This window comes from Microtus pennsylvanicus, chromosome 15 (assembly GCF_037038515.1).
Source record: "Microtus pennsylvanicus isolate mMicPen1 chromosome 15, mMicPen1.hap1, whole genome shotgun sequence".
Lineage (NCBI taxonomy): Eukaryota > Metazoa > Chordata > Mammalia > Rodentia > Cricetidae > Microtus > Microtus pennsylvanicus.
The window spans coordinates 7,584,303-7,604,796 of NC_134593.1; the positions used below are offsets into that span (position 1 = coordinate 7,584,303).

Here is a 20,494-nt window from a genome sequence, read left to right on the forward strand (position 1 = left end):
GGGCGCGCGCAGCGCCACTTCCGGCGTGCGAGGCGGTGACAATGGGAGCGGCGCGGGCGGCGCCGGGAGGCAGCTGACAGGCGTCTGCGGCTCTGCTTCATGGCCGCTCTCCCGCGCAGCCTGCGCTGTGTGAGGACCCGGGCGGCCCGCGGCCGTCCGCAGCCGGGGCCGGAGGCGGGAGGCCGAGCTGGGACGTGCGAGCCGCGCCGCTGAGGCGTAGCATGTGAAGCGGAGACGGCCTCGAGCGCGGGGCGAGCCTCTCAGCCGGCCGGCATGGCCACGACGGCCGAGCTCTTCGAGGTGGGTCCCGGGGTTCGGCGGGCGGCGGCGGGGGAGGGGCTGGGACGGACGCCGGGCCTCGCTCGGGTCGCCGGGGCCGAGGTGCTGGAGGCGGGAGCCCAGGCTGGGCGAGCCGGGTCCTCCGCGCGGATCCTTGTGCCGAGCGGGGCACCGGGGGCCAACGCAGCCGGGGCTCTCGGAGACCTGTCCCCGTGGACGGCCCGGCAGGCTGGAAGTGGCACCGGGAGCCTGCCGGCTTTACCGTACAGGCTGAAAGCCTGGAGGATGTTTTAGGACAATAAAGGCCTGCTTAGCCTCAGCGGTGGGCTTAGGGCAAGCGACACAGCTCACGGCGTTTAATAGCCGTGGAACCACCCCGCTGTACTTAGAGAATCCTTAAGGTGCGAGGTGCTGTGGGCGGTCAGATGTATTTCTTTAGTGTCTGGGATACTTCAACTTGAAATTTGGATTTGGTGGTGTTCGTCGTAAGAAGCTCTGGTGTTTGAGATAATGGAATGGGTGAAAACAATGCAACAATGTTTCCTTATGTGAAAAAAAAATAGAAGTAGAGATAAGAGGAAAAATGAAGGCTCTGCCGGGCTTCCTTCCTATCAACAGAAGTGTAGTTGTAAAGCACACTGCGGTTCCAGTAAGAATGTCACCACGGGTGAAAATCGGGTCCTCTCGGTTTGAGCTTCAGCGTGGATTGTGGCTTGAAGTTTAAATGCCGTGGATTCCATAACAAACTCAACTTTTTTTACTGTTACTTTTTTGTTACTGCACCTTGGCTTGCAGTTCTGCCTAGCACAGACATCGCATTTGTTCAGTGAAATAGCATGCTTAAATTGTAAGTTATAACGAAAGTGATTTGAGTGGAGGGTTATAATTAAACTTAAGAAGAATTACTGCTTTTTCTCAGGTGTAGTATCTGGAGATGCACAATATTAGCGTCTCTAATCATAAAATTCTGCCATCTGTTTATTTACACTGGGCCAAGGAAACCGTCTTAGTCCTCTGAACTTTTACTGTGTATCCTTGATCAAAATACTAGGTAATTCTGTAGTTCCTTGTTTCAATTTTTACATCTTTACAGGCTTTGAGATATTTAAATAATGGGTTTCACTAGTCACTAATTAACAGAAAACCATCCCATTACCCTACTGCTACAGTGAGTTCTCTTTGATGCTAACAGTTTTGTCTTGGATCATGCTCTATTTCCTTTAAATGTATGACCAGATGAGTCCAGTAACTTACTTGAAAAGGTGTTCTCTTTCCCAGGGATGAAGAAAAGGGGGTGAAGAAATGTGTGTTTGTTCTCTAGATCTTGCCATTTAGTAGAGAGTTGTTAAAGTTGTTTAACTAGACCAGTTCTGTAGTAGCTGATTGATTAGGTAGTCACCAGAAGGTTCTTAGGACAAACTTAAGCATATCGATAGGTCTTATAACTGAAGTGACCCCCCCCATCATATGTATCTTATTTCATCAAAATTAAAACCATAGTAATAGCTACAATTATACAGTTATGTATAATTAAGAAGTCTATTTGTCTTTTCCTGAATTGCTGTGAGTCTAACCCTGTAAGGACTCTGCTCATGAGTAAGTCTTCATTCCCCAAGTGAAAAGTTGACTTCTTTGCTCTAGAAAGGGGAGAAAGAAAACGGCCCTCAGTCTTTGCTGCCATTTCTGCAGCTTCTGCCGTCACTATAGGTTGCAGATCTCCTGTCTAAGCCACAGCTGGAGAACTGGGGGAAACAAGGCAGGATGTAGTCAAGGATATTTTATTTTTATGCATCCTGATTTTCATGTACTACTAAATAAAATTGTACTTTCATTTTCCACATTAGAAAAATTTAATGGAAACAAAGTAGAGCTTTGAACCCATGAAATCTCATTGTTAACTCGGCTTCTTGTAAAATCTTATTATTGGTTTGGTGACTCATCTTTTTTAACAGACAACTTCTGACAATAAAATCAAACTGTAGGATCTTTCCTCAGTTGACAGAATGATTTATTAATAGATGACTCAGTGGTTGCAATAATGTGCTGGAAGTTTCCCAGAATACCCTTCTTAGTTTGATTTCTTGTTGAGAGATCTTTCTGAAAGAATCCATATGTGGTGTTTCTGAGTAATAAACTCAGGATGGCCTATCCGAACTGAGATTCCTCAGTGATGTGGGTTAATGATATATTCAGCATATCAAAAAATAGCTTGAATGGTAAATTCCTTTTCTGTTGCTTCAGACATTGCTCTTTTACTTCTTCTACTGAAAATACTTTCTTATTCCTTTGGTGAACGTCTCCCCTGTCATTCTAACATATTCTTCCCATTTCTCTGGGCAGCTTACATTTTATAGGAGAGTTCATTATTAAAATCTAGAGTCAGTTATTCATTCAGGAAATATTTTTGAGTACCCATCAACTTCAAGATAAAGTGCTAAACTTAAGAACACTGCATGTCTCCTCGGACGTGCCACAGAAAATGCATTCGTGCATTGATGCAGCTGACATCCTAGACATTGGGTTTAAAAGATCACAAAGTAAAATTTTAGATGGGATAACTGATAAACCCGGTGCAGAGTAAGGGCAGACGCCTCTTTCCTGGATAATTAAAAAAGGTTTCATGTAATATCGCAAGTTAGGTATTGATAGAAGAGTAGAAACTTCAAGCAGGAGGAAGGAATTCTAAGGCAGTGACAGAAGGTAACTCAATATAAGGGAGACACATGTGCATGCTTGTTTGTGTGTGTGTGTGTGTGTGTGTGTGTGTAGGGAGTGGTGGCTTATGGGAAGTCTTGGATGATAGGAGTTTGCGGAAGTTTTGAGACAGCTTCTGTAGATCGTGCTTGAAGTAACTGAGGACTTTTCCCTAGTAGGTTTAAGTGAGTCATAAGACTACAGTTAGTGTGAAGAATGGTTTTCAGTGGGGATTACAGACTGTCATTGTCATCGACATCTCTTCCTGCCATTTGTTAATTCTTCCAGAATTGTCTGTTGCTGATTCATTAGCCTAGATGTAAAAATCTTAAACTAGTTTAATGGGAACAGAAAAATCATAGAATTTGGGGAGATATTTTGAAAAACAACAAAAAGAATTTGGTTACTAAGAAGTTAATTCATGTGTGTGTGAAGTTGTGAAGGTAGGTGATTAAATATGTTAACCTCTGCAAAGAAAACTGGTAGAACCCTTTCAGGGAGAAAAAGATATATTAACTTTAAGTATATATTAAGGAGAGAAAAATGCATTTTTAAGTATGTTAGGCTGGATCTAGTAGTACTGGTCTATAACCCCAGCTACTCTAGAGACCACTGCAAGAGGATTGCTAGTTCAAGATGAGCTTGGGGCAACTTAGATTCTTATCTGAAAATAAATAGAAAGATGGCTAAGGACATGCTGAATGCCTGACTAGCATACAGTACTGTGTGTTGTTTTCAACCTCCAGTGTTGCAAAAAGGGGGAAAAAGTATAAATTAAAGCAGGATTTTGTAGTCCATACCTGTAATCCCAACAGTCAGGAGGTGGGCAGGAGAATCAGTTCAAGTAACTTGGCTACAGAGCGAGACCCTGTTTCAAAAAGCCAGAAATAAAACCAAAACAACAAAAAGGGCTTTTTCAAAGTATCCTATGAAGATATCAGAAGGCAATCACTATTAACTGTAAATATATATGAGTAAGTAACTTAGAAGGAAGTCACAAGAAGTTTTAGCACTTTAGAAATGATTATATGGATAATAATATAATTGGACCTGGATGGATGACATCTATCAACTGTACATCTCATTAGTTGGAGGATTTGAGCAGGTTACCTATGTTCTTTGTACTGCAGTTTTCTCATTGTTGAAGCTCATTTTGGAAATTACCTTAAATTTGATAAACTTCTTAGAGAATGACAGCCTCTTTGAATTTAAGTAGATTAGTGGGGCAGGAGGGACCTGGCATGGTAGTGTATATACTTGTGATTATGATGTTGGTTTGCAGAGCAGGCAGAATGTTGAGTTTGAAGTCAGCTTGGGCTATATGGCAAGTTGCCCCCTCCCCCTGAAAAAAAAAACAAGATTGAGCCTCCATCAGGGAGAAAAGCCTTTCAGATAGTCACACTAGAGAGAGTCATAGCCGACTACAGGGAGAGAGTACAAAAGTGACTGGAAAGTTGTGTTACCCATGGTGTCTGTACCAAGGTCTGTCACCCTAAAGTGTGACTCATGCTCATTTTTTTGGGTCTGTGCTTTGTCATGCATCTGGAATTTTGAAGAAAGGGATTTACCAGGGGTGAGGAAACACACACATGGCAGCAGATACCCAGACTAAGGGACTCAGAAAGCCAAAAATTTCCTCTAAGATTAAAATGTTTTAAACTCAGTAATTTCAGCTTTATCCAACTGAAAAATTAAAACTAACCTTTGAGCTTTCTTTTTTGTTATCCTCATTCTTGGAACTGAAATAAAATAAGTAAATGAGATGAGATGAAAGAGTTGAGAGGGTGATATTTAAAGACCATTCCTATTTTAAAAATTTTAAATCTAATTTTGTGATTCTGTTAAGTCATAAAAGATACCATTAAATTCTGTTACTTTTCCTTTGGAACCTAAAACATGAGCTATTTTTCAGAAATAAAGCATATTCTTTAATGGAAGAGAGATTTTACTTAATATAACCTAAAAAATGATACAGTTTTAACTACCATTGTTTGAGTTTTTTTACGCAGTGGCACCTCCTTCAAGATTGTATTGTTAGTTTCTAGAAAACTTTTAAAGTTTGTCTTGATTTAGTATCTTAATGTGCTTTATTTTTCTACCTTTCCAGATTAATTGGAGATCTATCATGGTAGCCTTGGAAGAAGGATTTTATAGTGCTTTTCAGATAACCAATAATCAATAAATAGAGTTTATTAATTTATAGTAAATATATAAGATCATTAACAAATCCAATGGATCAAAAAGGAGGGCAAAATCATTTTCTTTCAGTGTTATTGTATTAGGCTCATATTTCTAATATACCTTTTATTGGTAGCGCCACGTAATGCCAGTTTCTTCTGGTTCATGAACTAATAGTTTGGGTTTGCATGTATGAGGTGTGAGTTTCAAGAGCCTTTAAAGAGGGTTTGCACATATCCCTAGCTAGCCAGCATTTTGGCTTGTTCAGCATTGTTCCATTGACACAGATGGACAGGAAAAACAGCATGTGACAGAGCTTGCCTTTGCTCTCAGTTAAAATAAGGAGAAGAGAGTAAGTTAGAAAAAATTGTTATGAAACAGTAAGTAAGACTGTGCTGGTGTCAAGACTATGATCCAGCTACTTGAGTCTGAGGCAGGAAGATTCAGAATTCAGTGTCTGGCTGGACAATAGTGAGTCCAGGTCCAGCTTGGACAATGTAATAAGGTGTTGCTGGAGGACTGATAGTACGCTCTGTGGAGAGTGCTTATCTAACATGTTTGGATCCCTGTATTAATGTTTGTAAATGAACAAAAGCTGAAAAGGAACAAATGACAACAAATTGCTTTGCATTGACATTTGAACTTTTATGGTTTGTAGGGGTTTAAGACGGAAAAGTGGAGGCGCTTATGTGGGGAAGAAATGGAAACCTTCAGAGATTTGAGCTAGGCTTTAGTGTCTTGCTCCTTTTTGTTTGCTTGGTTTTATTTGTTTGTTTTTTGGTTCATTGTTGTTGCTACTGCTTTAGCAAACTGAGTAATTTTGAAAAGAAACTCACTTTTCTCAGTGCTTGGAATTGAAACATCAAGGTGTTGGCATTTGGTAAGGGCAGGAGTCAGGAGAGACTGGAGTAAGCACATAATGTTTGGTTAATGAACTCATATTCTCAAGCTTCTTTATAACTGGAATGAGTCTGTTGATGAAGGTAGAGTCTTCATTATCTAAACACTTTCTGATGTACCCTGTCCTGCAACACTGCTTCATCAGGGATTAAGTTTTGGGAAGCATATCCAAGCCATAGGAAGTTGTGTTAATAGGGGAGGAAAGGCATTCTGTAGAATAAGTTACATAACCCCAGATTAGATAGCTGGAGTAGCATGGGTGTGGAGTAGGCTGACGGGCTGATGGGAGTGTTGCTGTTGGTTTTGGGAAACAGAAATCGGGATAAGGTGGCTCAAGGTGAGCTTTAAAACAGACACACGGATGTGACCTCAATTGAGATTGCTTATGGAAGTTCTGAATAAAAGGTTTTTGCGACAGATATAAACATCATAAATAGAAAAATACACTGTAGGCAACAGTTGAACTTGTGGTTTTGTTGGCCTAAGGCAATACAGAAGTACTTGACTCTGAAATTCTGTTCTTTAACCTAGCTTGTGGGGGAATTACTCCAGTTTCTTTGAGTTTGTGGGTAGTTCTGACACATTATGTTGATCTATTTTGAGTGTAGTAGTGTATTGATAGTGGGAAATTGAAGTTGATTGGTTTTGTTTCAATGGAGATTTTTATTCTTGATTAAAAGGAATAGTTTCCAAGTGATTTCTCCATGCTTTGTCTTTAATTGCTAGTGTTTAGAAAATGTGAAACTAATTTATACAGTGGCTATGATGTAGAGTTAAATATGACATGATAGCATTTTAGTAATAGTTTTTTGACTTTTGTGCAGATTTGAGGTTTGAAAAAATTGCTCTAAGATGGGTGTGATGACTAACTTTCACATCTTGATTAACCCATTTCTATTTAATCTGTGTATCATCATGTGACTGTGGCTTACCAGCAAGATTCTAACCTACAAATGTCTCAGGCCGGAGATTCATGGCGTCTACCTGTCTCTGCTTTCTTCCTCCCAGAATTCTGTTCTGTCTTCCCTGTCTACCTGAGTTCCGCCCTACCAACTAGGCCAAGGCAGTTTCTTTAATAACCAATGAAAGCAACACAAATACAGAAGAACCTCCTACACCAGGAAAGAAGATTGAATAATTTACTAAAGTCATAAAGGGCTCAAAAGAAACCTTCATGGATTTCTTATAAAGATTCACATCAGCAGTAAACAGGATACATTGAGTTTACTTTTCTTGTGTCAAAAATAAGCCATGGGGCAAGAAAATGTCCTTGCCTCGATTACTGACCATATGCTGTCCTAATTGTACAAGCAGGACACAAAAGAGAGTGTCTGCCAAATATTGTCAAGACAAGGTAGGACAGTTCTTCAGGATATCCTTCACAGAAAAGTCTGCCAAATGTGCTAAGCCTGTAGGCCAAAGGTTGATGCCCACAGTCGCTAGGTCCCAATTGCAGAGGAATGACTGTTCAAGCAGCCAGCTGTTTCTGTCATTTCTCACATTTTTTGGAAGTAATTTGCTTACACTTCCTGCTTACTCAATATTATTTCAGTTTTGGGTCTCTGAGGGAGTTGAAGACTAGATAGTTATAGTTAATCAGATGCAGAAAGCAAGTTATGATAGAAAGTAAAGTAGGTAAAAGGCTTTGGACTCACCAAGATAGGATAGATATGGAGTATTTTCTCTGAATTTGTCAAATGCAAATTGACATTGTTGATATACTTATTGCTTGTATATATTATATATAATTATTATACTCATTGTATGAAGTTTTTCTTATATTAGTTATAGCCTTTTTAAATTTTAGACCAAAAGGGTGAAGTGCAGTTATATATCATTTGTATTTTAATAAATAAAGCTTGCCTACAGATCAGAAATCAGAATGCCAAACAGACACATTAGTTAGCCATACAGGTCAGGCAGTGGTGGCACATCCCTTTAATCCCAGAAGCAGCACTAGTTAGCCATAGAGCCAGGCTGAGGTGGTGCACGCCAGCACTAAAGAGAACTATAAAGTGGGATGAGACAGGAACTCGCTCTCTTTCAGTCTGAAGATTTCAAAGAGGTAAGGGCTCTCTAGTGGTTTGGCTGCTTTGCTTCCCTGATCTTCAGGTTGAACCCCAATATTTGCCTCTGAGTTTTTATTATTCGTGCTACACTTATAAAATTACTAAAAGTTTGTTTCATTGACATTTGTTTTTAAAGTAAGAAGCCTTTTGGGAGGACATAGCTACTTAAAAGCCAGGGCACTGGTTAATTTATTTTTTTCTTAAGGTAAATGCCATTACAGGAAGGTTATGTATTAGAAAATGGGATTGAGATTTGTTTGGTTTATAAACAGAAATTTTTATTTAAAAAAAACCCAAAAACTTGTACCCATAGTTATTAATAAATGCTTTTTTAAAAAAACATTAGCAATAATTTGTTTCACAAGATAAAACTTGTTTTGTTTTTACAATATTGATTGTTCTCTCAATTTTTCTCCTTCATTGGTGTCTCATTTTGTCTGTTCTATAGGATCTTTTTCCTGCTCTTTTACCCCAAAATTGTCATGCCTTCCTCCTTTCTAATGATCTCATGCATTACTGAGGTTTTAAATATTTGTTTACTTCGAAATTATATATTCTGTTGTCCCTATAATGCCAACTTTGTTTTTTAACTACATGCTTTATATTTTCACTTTGACAGCTAGTTTATAGTATGATATATACTCTCATTTCCTCATTCCTTTTCCATTACCTTCCCTGGCATCCATCTCTGTAAAAATTACCACCATAGTTGTTCAGATCATAAACCTCTTTAAGAAATTTCTGTTTCTGACTGGCATTATAAATAAACAAAGTCAATGAAACTATTCCTAATGATGTTCTGCTATACTTGTGGATCAGAGCCAAGCATAACTGTCATCAGAGCAGTTTCATTCAGCAACTGATAGGGCACGTACAGAGCAGTTTCATTCAGCAACTGATAGGGCACGTACAGAGACCCACTGAAAATCTTGTGGGAAAGGGAGAGGAAGGATTGTAGAAGTCAGAGGGGTCACGGACACTACAGGATGGCCCACAGAATTAATTAATCAGGGAGTTTTTATGGGCCTGACCGAGGTCCTCTACATATATGTAATGGACAATAGGGAGTTGTATGCATCTGACCAAAGCACAACTAATAAAGACTCAGAGATAGAAATTGGGGTTCAACCTGAAGGTCAGAAAAGCAGAACAGTATGCCACTGGCTCTTAGATCTACTTCAGTCCAAAAATGGCACTTTTGCCTCCAGGAATCTCAGAATGAAGCTGAGTCTGTGAGCTGTCTCCTCCCATCCTATATTTCTCTCTAGGGCTGGGATTAAAGACTTGCGCTGCCCGGTTTCTGTGGCAGACTAGTGTGGCTACTGGATTAAAGGTGTTACTACTGCCTGGTCTATAATGCTGACCATTGCGGCTATTTTACTCTCTAGTTTTCAGGCAAACTTTATTTATTAAAATACAAATGAAATGTCACAACATCTAACCTAGATCCTCTATATAAACATTATGATGTGTGGCTTGGTGTTCTTGTGGGACTACTAATAGTGGAAGTGGGGCTGTCTCTCAGTCTGTTGCCTTCTCTTGGGACCCTTTTCATCCTACTGGGTTGCCTCGTCTAGCCTTGATATGAGGCTATGTGGGAAGAGAGGAAGAGGGGAAACTGCAATCAGGATGTAATGTATAAAAAATAATAATTAATTAATTAAAAAATTACCTGTTAACTTTCCTTTCTCTTCACTTCCAACTCTTCAGCAGTATTTAAATATATCCCTTAAAATTATATGAACATATTTCCCAATGCTCTGACCTTTGCCACTTTCATCTCTACCACTGTTGTCTTGACAGTGTTGTTGCTTGGGTCCTCTTAAAAGCAGATACTGAGAGAGTTTATTATGCATCATATTTATTAGAAGGTACCCCTGGGGTAAAGAGGTAGGTGAGAAAGTAAGATAGGGCGTATGAGAAGCAGAACATATATGGCGGTGTGCTGTGTTGGTGGTATCTGTGTGGGAGTTATGAAACTAACTAAAAGTTATGAAACTTGTCACTTGGTCTGGTTTTGACCATACACATCAGGCCTTCATGCTCCTGTCTCATCACTGAAGCTGTGTTACACTGAGAAAGGTATGATCAATTAAATATGACACTCAGTAGCTGGGGATTACCAGGTAAAAGCATCAAGCAAGTCTTTTTTTGCCGGGAGAGCTGGAGGTACATCACTGTCCACAATAGGCCACCCTGTGTCACTAGAGTCTACACCATATTCATTTGATAGCAGAGCCTCCAGGATTCCAGTTCAGTCTCATGGAGGAAATTAAAGATCATTAAAAGTAGAGGAAATCTCTGGTCTGGTAGCTAGATGGTTCAAGTTGCAGCTGACCCTTTATCTCCTTTGTGATCATGCTAATTCCATCTTACTTATAGTTAGTACTTTTGTTATTCTTACTATCTAAACTGGTTGACATAGTCTTCTTAGGCTGTTGTTGTGACACTTATCTGTGTTCTTTCAAAACTGAGGGGATTGATCTTCCCAAGAGAATTATTTTTGTGACACAGAAGATACCAGTCTCTGCTTTGGTATATAACAGCACCTCTCCCTTCTTGAAGATCACAGTTGATTGCCCCCGCCAAAGGTGAATAGTTTTATTCCCCTTTATTCTCTGAATACAAGCAGCCAGTGTTATCAAGCAGCACTGAAAGCCAGAGTTTAATGCAGCCCTACTTTTTCTTTTGGAATTTTTTGTTTGAAGTATATGTGCCTGTGAAGGTATATGCTACATGTGTGCATGTGTCTGTGGAGGCCAGAAGAGGGCATCAGATTCCTTGGGACTGGGGTTACAGGCAGTTGTGAGATCCCTAACACAGCTGGAAATTGAACTCAGGTCCTCTTAAGTGGGAGTCATCTCCCCAACCTCTTTAGTGCACTTCTTACTTCCCTTGTGCTTAGGCAAAAGCATTCCCCCTTCAATATCAAGATCTCTTTCACTGCAGACATGAGACATGAACAGACTAGGAGATAGGGTAGGCAGGGCATTTGTACTTCTTGTTCCTAATTCTTGTAGTAGTAGCAAAGGTTTATTTATTTGGGGATAAACTCACAGTAAGGGTAGCCATTTGCAGTCTCTGCATGCACTGGGAACTGGAACTGAATCCAGCAGAAAAAAGGACCCTGCAATCATTTCATCTGCACTTATGAGACCAAATGGCTTTGGCTGAAGGAGTTCCCTTAACAGCTTTCCCTTTTGTCTAATAAGAGTTTTAGGCCTAATACAAACTATATACAATAAGAACAAATATTATATACTGTCCAGGGAAAAGAGGAGGCAAAAACATACATAAAAATTAGAATTACAGCCAGCATTAACAGCATTAAACAAGAAACATGTTAAATGTTTTAATAGTCGGAGTCTTATATTAAAAATGGCTTGGCTAAGTCAAGAGATGGAAGTAACTATGACTATCTAGTCTTTAGCCCCATTAAAGACCTGAGAAGGGAAATAATATTACTTGAGAAAACAGAAAGTGCAATTGAGCAACTTTCAAAAGGTGCAAAAAATGACAAAGACAGCTGGCTATTTGGGCAGTTACCCAAAGTCTCATTTATTGTTGAATCACAAAATTACCTTTATATATTATATGCCTCAAACATAAGCTTATAACTTGTAAAGTATATTAATTTCTTAAATTACATATGAAACAAAATATCAAGTTGTAGCTGGTTTTATTATTTAAGACTTAACTACCTTTCTGTTTACTTATCTTTTGCGGCTCTGCTTGTCTGCATTGGTCCACAAGGGTGGAGGGAGCAGAAGCGGGGAACAAGGTTCTGACAGCTGTGGGTATGACTTAGATAGCAGCCAGGAGACAGACTTTAGTGAATCATCTCAGCTTTATTCCAGAATATAAGGAATGTTTAGGATTGGGGAGCCTGGGACAAACCCTAGTTTTATTCAGTGGCACGCTCCTAGCATTAGGCTCCGTATGTGACAGTAGGGTCTTATAGCAGAGCTCCTAGCACAAATCTTCTAGCAGGAATCTGTGCCAAGGGTCAGGCTAAAGCTAAATCAGGCATCTGGCTTAGACACAGCCTTCAGATAAGGTCAGTCCTCTGGTTCAAGGGACATTCTCCAGCTAAGGGCAGGTAGAGAGCAGGAAATTTTGCTGGGGAGGAAGAGTCTTCATGTCTCTGAAATTTTGGGAAAAGCTGTTGGCCAGCCAACAAGGCCTTCCAGCAGTCTATTAGGATTTTTATTTTATATGTTTTTAGGTTATTGTATAGTGGTCATTTATTTTACCTCATATCCTAGGCAAGTAACAGACTTTCAGTTGTTATTTCCTTATTTATTTTAATTTCAGAACATCTCAGTTTCTCCCTTGCTTTTGAATGCTGGTATTGCTGGGTATAGGATTTCTTAACAGATTTTTGTTTAACACTTTGAACTTACTAGGCATCTGACCTCCAGTGTAAAAACAAACCCTGCTAGAAATCTTAGGTGTTCATGTTGCTTTTACAAGTCTTTGCTCTTCAAAAGTTTTAAAGTGCAAAGATTGCAAACCTGCATCATTTTGCCCAACATGCATATTTACTATTTTTGATTGGACTTTGTACTTTAATAACTTAAATAACAGTAGTCTAATAATGCTGTATCTGAGAAAATTTAATGTGCTTGTTTTCACATAGTGTATACATGTTAACTCATTTCATTGAATGTTTTATGTGATTTTAATAGTACATAGCTTTGAATATAAGTTTATCCACTTTTTAAAAAAAAAGATTTATTTATTTATTATGTGTACAGTATTCTGCCTACATATATCCTATAAGCCAGTAGAGGGCACCAGATCTCATTATAGATGGTTGTGAGCCACCATGTGGTTGCTGGGAATTGAATTTAGGACCTCTGGAAGAGCAGTCAGTGCTCTTAAACTCTGAGCTACCTCTCCAGCCCAAGTTTACCCACTTTTAAGTGAAGTTTTATTGAATATGTATATAGTTTCCAGCATTATACACAATGTACAGTTACTCCAGAATTTATTGTTCATATATGCATTTCCTTATAATTTTATTTTTAATCTCTGTTTTTGAGACAGGGACTTGCTTTGCAACCAAGAATTTATTATGATCTTGCCTCATTCTCCAAGCCGCGGGAAAATAAAATGATGGGGTTGGAGCTGAGCATTGGTAACACTGCTGATGTTGCTAGGAGGTTGCCAGCTGTCTTCCTGAAGGGCTCTGCCTGGTTGGCAGCTGTGCCATGCAACTGTCAGCGTCCTGTCCTCTTACCACACTGTACTCTCTAATTAAAATACAGTTCTCTTCTTCTGGGGTTAAAAAAATAATAACTTAATGGATGTCATGTGGCTCATGCTTTGGTTAGGGTTAGGGTTCCCAGCAGCACTGGCAAGGCAGAGACAGGAAGATCTCTTGAGTTTAAGGCCAACCTGTGTTGTTTGAGGTTTCTGTCCTGCCTGGTTTCTGTTCTCCCACCAGGTCCCACAGCCATTTAGCCCCAAAGAAATTACACAGAGGTCTATATTAATTATAAACTGGTTAGCCCATTAGCTCAGGCTTCTTATTAATTCTTGTAACGTATATTAACCCATATTCTTACCTATGTTAGCCACATGGCTCAGTGCCTTTTTCAGTGGGGCAGGTGACATCCTGCTTCTTTGGTGTCTGGACAGGACTGCAGAGGAATGGGCTTCCTCCTTCCCAGAATTCTCCTGTTCTTATTACCCCGCCTCGTCTTCCATCTGGTTGTCCTGCCTATACTTCCTGCCTGGCTACTGGCCAATCAGTGTTTATTTAAAACATAATTGACAGAATACAAAATTGTCCCACACCAAACCTGGTCTTCATAGCAAGTTTCAGACAAGCCAGAGCTACATAGAGAGACCCTATTTTTCCCTCATGCCCCCCCCCAAAAGATTACTTAAGTTGTTTGATTGCTAGTAAAGCTATACCTTTTGTTTTGTTTTGGGTTTAAGTTTTTTGTTTGTTTGAATAAATTACCTTCTTATACCCTTTCCTCATTTTCTATTTGGTTGCTCCAACTGGTCAGTAATGCTGTTCTAATATTTTAGTGTCCTACTTTTCTTTAATTAATTAATTAGCCTTATTTATTAAAGAATTTTAAACAACAAAAACCTTTTCAATAATAAAATAGACATCAGTTTTCAAGATCTTAAGTAGTAAAGCCTGTTTTAGAATGTAACTTGTTCTGTAAAGTCTTGTTAAAACATGTTTATTCTGTGAACCAGGAGCCTTTTGTGGCCGATGAATACATCGAGCGTCTGGTGTGGAGAACCCCAGGAGGTGGTTCTAGAGGTGGATCTGAAGCTTTTGATCCCAAAAGGTAAACTAAAAAACAAAATTTTGATAGTCCCAATGTAGTACTACAAATTCCGTTTCTATTAGAGACAACTGTATTGGGGTTTCTTTCAGTGTTCATATAAAACAATTTTAATTAACAGTTTGTCCCCATCTCAAAAAGTTTCTTACACCATTAGAAGTCTGAAATTGTATTTTTCCTTAAGCACTTGAGCTGATTGGATGAGGATTTTATTGACATTAAGAGTTTAATTTCTCCACTTAGCATTAAATTAGAAAGGTCTGGTTATGCTTCTGAAATTAAAACTTGGTTGCGTGTGGTAGTGCACACCTGTAATCTCAGCACTCAGGGGCTAAGGCAGAGCTGTGAGTTAGAGGTTAGTCTAGAATACACAGCTGTGAGTTGGAGGTTAGTCTAGAATACACAGCTGCGAGTTAGAGGTTAGTCTAGAATACAGAGCTGTGAGTTGGAGGGTAGTCTAGAATACAGAGCTGTGAGTTGGAGGGTAGTCTAGAATACAGAGCTGTGAGTTGGAGGGTAGTCTAGAATACACAGCTGTGAGTTGGAGGGTAGTCTAGAATACACAGCTGTGAGTTGGAGGGTAGTCTAGAATACACAGCTGTGAGTTGGAGGGTAGTCTAGAATACAGAGCTGTGAGTTGGAGGGTAGTCTAGAATACACAGCTGTGAGTTGGAGGGTAGTCTAGAATACACAGCTGTGAGTTGGAGGGTAGTCTAGAATACAGAGCTGTGAGTTGGAGGGTAGTCTAGAATACAGAGCTGTGAGTTGGAGGGTAGTCTAGAATACACAGCTGTGAGTTGGAGGGTAGTCTAGAATACACAGCTGTGAGTTGGAGGGTAGTCTAGAATACACAGCTGTGAGTTGGAGGGTAGTCTAGAATACATAGCTGTGAGTTGGAGGGTAGTCTAGAATACAGAGCTGTGAGTTGGAGGGTAGTCTAGAATACACAGCTGTGAGTTGGAGGGTAGTCTAGAATACACAGCTGTGAGTTGGAGGGTAGTCTAGAATACACAGCTGTGAGTTGGAGGGTAGTCTAGAATACAGAGCTGTGAGTTGGAGGGTAGTCTAGAATACACAGCTGTGAGTTGGGGGTTAGTCTAGAATACAGAGCTGTGAGTTGGAGGGTAGTCTAGAATACAGAGCTGTGAGTTGGAGGGTAGTCTAGAATACACAGCTGTGAGTTGGAGGGTAGTCTAGAATACACAGCTGTGAGTTGGAGGGTAGTCTAGAATACACAGCTGTGAGTTGGAGGGTAGTCTAGAATACACAGCTGTGAGTTGGAGGGTAGTCTAGAATACACAGCTGTGAGTTGGAGGGTAGTCTAGAATACACAGCTGTGAGTTGGAGGGTAGTCTAGAATACACAGCTGTGAGTTGGAGGGTAGTCTAGAATACACAGCTGTGAGTTGGAGGGTAGTCTAGAATACACAGCTGTGAGTTGGGGGTTAGTCTAGAATACAGAGCTGTGAGTTGGAGGGTAGTCTAGAATACAGAGCTGTGAGTTGGAGGGTAGTCTAGAATACACAGCTGTGAGTTGGAGGTTAGTCTAGAATACACAGCTGTGAGTTGGAGGGTAGTCTAGAATACACAGCTGTGAGTTGGAGGGTAGTCTAGAATACACAGCTGTGAGTTGGAGGGTAGTCTAGAATACTGAGCTGTGAGTTGGAGGTTAGTCTAGAATACAGAGCTGTGAGTTGGAGGTTAGTCTAGAATACACAGCTGTGAGTTGGAGGGTAGTCTAGAATACACAGCTGTGAGTTGGAGGGTAGTCTAGAATACAGAGCTGTGAGTTGGAGGGTAGTCTAGAATACACAGCTGTGAGTTGGAGGGTAGTCTAGAATACAGAGCTGTGAGTTGGAGGGTAGTCTAGAATACAGAGCTGTGAGTTGGAGGTTAGAATACATAGCAAAACCCCCAACTCTGAACAGGCAAATAAATAATAATGAAAATTTGGCTATGTTCTTTTAAATTTAATAGCTGTAAATCAGGGAAACAAAGTCACTGAAGTCTGTGGTGCATTTTTTATTGTACATTTATCTTCCTGATTTTTAAATTCTAAAGCTTGCTTGGATATTGAATGGGGATTCTTTGAGGTTTTCCTTTACCTTAGAGATAATCCATTGCAAAGTTAATAAGAACTGGCTATATTTTCAAATGCTTTGTAATTTTAAAACCACGCCAAAAGTTTTTTTCCCCATTGTAGAAATTGCAAGGTACTGTAAAGAAAATGAACATGCTTATTCCTATCTCAACAAACCCTGTTAAGACCTTCCTAAAGCAATCTGGTGATTTCCTTTTGATTAATACTAGGCAAATTGATTGTACTACTACTTTCCTCTGTTAGGTTGTTAGAAGAATTTGTGAATCATATTCAAGAACTTCAGATAATGGATGAAAGAATTCAAAGGAAGGTGGAGAAGTTAGAACAGCAGTGTCAGAAGGAAGCTAAGGAATTTGCTAAGAAGGTACAAGAGCTCCAGAAAAGCAATCAGGTATACATTTAGCTAAGGAATGAAGGGTTTATATAAATTATAACATATTTTCTTTCCTTTTGTTTTTTTGGTTATATCTTTATTTCTTTTCAGCTTTAGGCATTTGAAGAGTCAAGTCAAATTGTAGTAACTTGTAACTCTCTAGACCTGTGGAATAAGATATAATGTATTGTTATTTCCTACTATTGGTATTGGTGTGCTGCTTGGGTGGGTGTGGAATCACAGGATTCCCCTTTTCAGGTTAGGGTGGTAGATGCCAGATTGTGACCCTTGCTTGACCTCTAATTGAGTAAGCTTTCACAAGACTGACTAGTCCATAGATCTGTTCTTTGAGAAATTTTTAATTAAAATGGATATTTATGGAGTCATTTTAATTTTATTTAATCATAAATAAAGCCAGATCTGGATCAAATTATCCCCTACCTCAGTGGTTCTCAAACTTCATAATGTTGTGATCCTTTGACACAGTTCCCCATGCTGTGGTGAACCCCCAACCATAAAATCTTGTTGCTACTTCATAACTATAATTTTGCTACTATTATGAAGCATAATTTAAGTATCTGATATGGGAGGGGTTATGACTCACAGGCTGAGAACTGCTGCCCTAAAGAAACTTGATTTGAGTGGTTTCACAAAAGCCCCTAGGATGCGCTCAGTGAGAGCTCTACTGTGGCTGTGGGAAAACTGCTACAGAACTCTCTTCCTCAGTCTACTTTACAGTGAAACCAAACCGCTAGCCTGACCCCAGGCTAGCTTACCAGACTTCTTATCTCCTATTAGGTCTGAATGTCTGAATCCCATTCCCTGGCTTGGTTTAATTTGGAGTTTGCCTTTTCTAAGTGTAGTTTGAAGAACATTTGTTGAGTTTTCTCACTCCTGGGGAGCAAGCTTATTTCTATATGGCTGAGGTAAAGTATTTGATTTAAAAAGTAAATAATTTCAATATGTTTTTGAATAATCATGGTGACAGTTTCTATAATCTTCTAATACAATTATTCCGTGATTAATAAAAATAATATTAATAGTTGACGTAACAAACTGGAGTCCGTCTGCCTGAGTTTGAATTGTAACCTGACCACTAAGCTAATTGTATAATCTCAAGCAATTTAACATCTCTGAACTTCATGTTTTTATGTGTAAAATGGGTTATAATTACTAAATAAGTAAGCATATTGATAGTAATATATAATAAGTGATATGTTTAGAATAGTATCTAATGGAAAGTCTTCAAATGTTTCAGCTTTTCCCCCTTTAACATTAGAGCAAAAGTATCTTACTGAATTATCAGCGGTAATGTAAGGGATTGATTGCATTCAGTTTTCATGGATTGTAGGGCAAGGGAAACTTGGCTTTAGCAGGATAATTGCTATAGTCCATCCTGTTTTCAAAACTTGAAAAGAACAAATTTGTCATAAATATTAGTGTCACTTGCATTTTGGTGGAAGTATTAAGGCAGAGTCTTGATCCGTAGTGCTGATTGGCCTCACTTGCAATTTCTTCCTATCTCCTTGTCCCATGTGCTGAAATTACAGGCCACCACCACACCCAACTTAGCACTGATTTTTAGGTATTTTTAATGTTAATGTTTTCTTTTTAGTCAGTACCCTTCAACCTCTAATACATTTTCTAATATTTTTAGTTTAGTAGCAAAAGTGTTCTTCAGAAACCCAGTCCCAGAGCTGGGGAGGTGGCTGTGGGTGAAGGGCTTGCTGTGCGAGCACAAGGACCTGAGCCCTAAAAAGCTGGGTCTGGTGGCGTTCACTGCAGCCTTAGCACAGGGATAGGGAGCAGAGAGCAAAAATAGAGGCAGCTCTGAGTTCAGTGAGACCGTATCTCAAGAAGTAAGATGAAAGGCACCTGGTGTTGCCCTCTGACCTCTAAACTGCATTGCATAGGCAAGCGTACCTGCCCACAGGTATAGAGGTATATTCCCCCTTCCCACAGGTGTATTCTCCCTCTTTCCCACAGGTGTTTCTCCCTCCTCCCATCAGGTGTATTCTCCCTCCTCCCCACAGGTGTATTCTCCCTCCTCCCAACAGGTGTGTTCTGCCTCCCCACAGGTGTATTCTCCCTTTTTCCCACAGGTGTTTCTCCCTCCTCCCATCAGGTGTATTCTCCCTCCTCCTCACAGGTGTATTCTCCCTCCTCCCATCAGGTGTATTCCCCCTCCTCCCATCAGGTGTATTCTCCCTCTCCACAGGTGTATTATCCCTCCTCCCATCAAGTGTATTCTCCCTCCTCCCCACAGGTGTATTCTCCTTCCTCCCCACAGGTGTATTCTCCCTCCTCCCCACAGGTGTATTCCCCCTCCTCCCATCAGGTGTATTCTCCCTTCTCCCATCAGGTGTATTCTCCCTCCTCCCCACAGGTGTATTCTCCCTCCTCCCATCAGGTGTATTCCCCCTCCTCCCGTCAGGTGTATTCTCCCTCTCCACAGGTGTATTATCCCTCCTCCCATCAAGTGTATTCTCCCTCCTCCCCACAGGTGTATTCTCCTTCCTCCCCACAGGTGTATTCTCCCTCCTCCCATCAGGTGTATTCTCCCTCCTCCCCACAGGTGTATTCTCCCTCTCCACAGGTGTATTATCCCTCCTCCCATCAAGTGTATTCTCCCTCCTCCCCACAGGTGTATTCTCCTTCCTCCCACAGGTGTATTTTCCCTCCTCTCCACAGGTATATTCTCCTTCCTCCCCACAGGTGTATTCTCCCTCCCCAGGTCTAGCCTTTCTGGCACCTCATTGTTTTCACAGTCATCATTTAGGACTTCTAGTTGCCTGTGTGTAAAAGTTGGAAACTTGGTTAAGAGTTGTCAGATCATGTCATGCTAACGAGTATAAATTATTCTGTGGATCTCGTATGTAAGGTCTGTGTTATTCTTAGAGAGTAGTAGTGAGGTTGGTATGTATATATGTTTTGTGCTATGTTAGTGGTCAAACCTAGGGTAGGCTGCTCTACCATTAATGCCCTGAACTGATAGTTTAGTTTTGATAGGTATTAATTTATAGACTTAATTCTCTGATTGTATTTTCTGTGCGCTTTTTTCCCAGGTTGCCTTTCAACATTTTCAAGAATTAGATGAGCACATTAGCTATGTAGCCACAAAAGTGTGTCACCTTGGAGACCAGTTGGAAGGGGTAAACACACCTAGACAACGTGCAGTGGAGGCTCAGAAATTGATGAAATATTTTAATGAGTTTCTAGATGGAGAATTGAAATCTGATGTTTTTACAAATTCTGAAAAGGTAAGCATTGCCAAAATAAAAGCAATAATCAAATTTTAATTGGTTTGCCTTATATTTTAAAAAAGATTTGTTTGCATGTGTGGGGACTTCACCTATGAACAGTCACCTTACGTTTTTATTTATGAAATTACAGTTCGTTTTAGATGCTGAGATAACTATTTTTAAATATTTCCCTATCCTTTGACTTTTAATATTAATTAAATTTACATAGTCTTTAATAGTTGTATACTATAGGGTAGTAGATCTAACCTAAATTGTTGAGGAGCTGAAATGTCTTTCTGTAAAGGAATCCACAAGTCCTAGTTTTATTTACTTGAATCAAGATCCCTT

The 20,494-nt window shown here is 39.9% G+C and overlaps 1 protein-coding gene across 1 annotated transcript in view; it reads left to right on the plus strand.

Moving 5' to 3' along the window:
- The first annotated feature begins 139 nt into the window (after positions 1–139).
- Positions 140–20,494, plus strand: part of Exoc5 (exocyst complex component 5) — a 54,698-nt gene continuing 34,343 nt past the window's right edge. The window contains exons 1-4 of the mRNA XM_075949180.1: positions 140–300; positions 14,340–14,434; positions 16,775–16,922; positions 19,970–20,164. Coding sequence (XP_075805295.1) covers positions 274–300; positions 14,340–14,434; positions 16,775–16,922; positions 19,970–20,164 — 465 coding nt within the window. The 5' untranslated portion in view covers positions 140–273. The remainder of the gene's footprint in view (positions 301–14,339; positions 14,435–16,774; positions 16,923–19,969; positions 20,165–20,494) is intronic.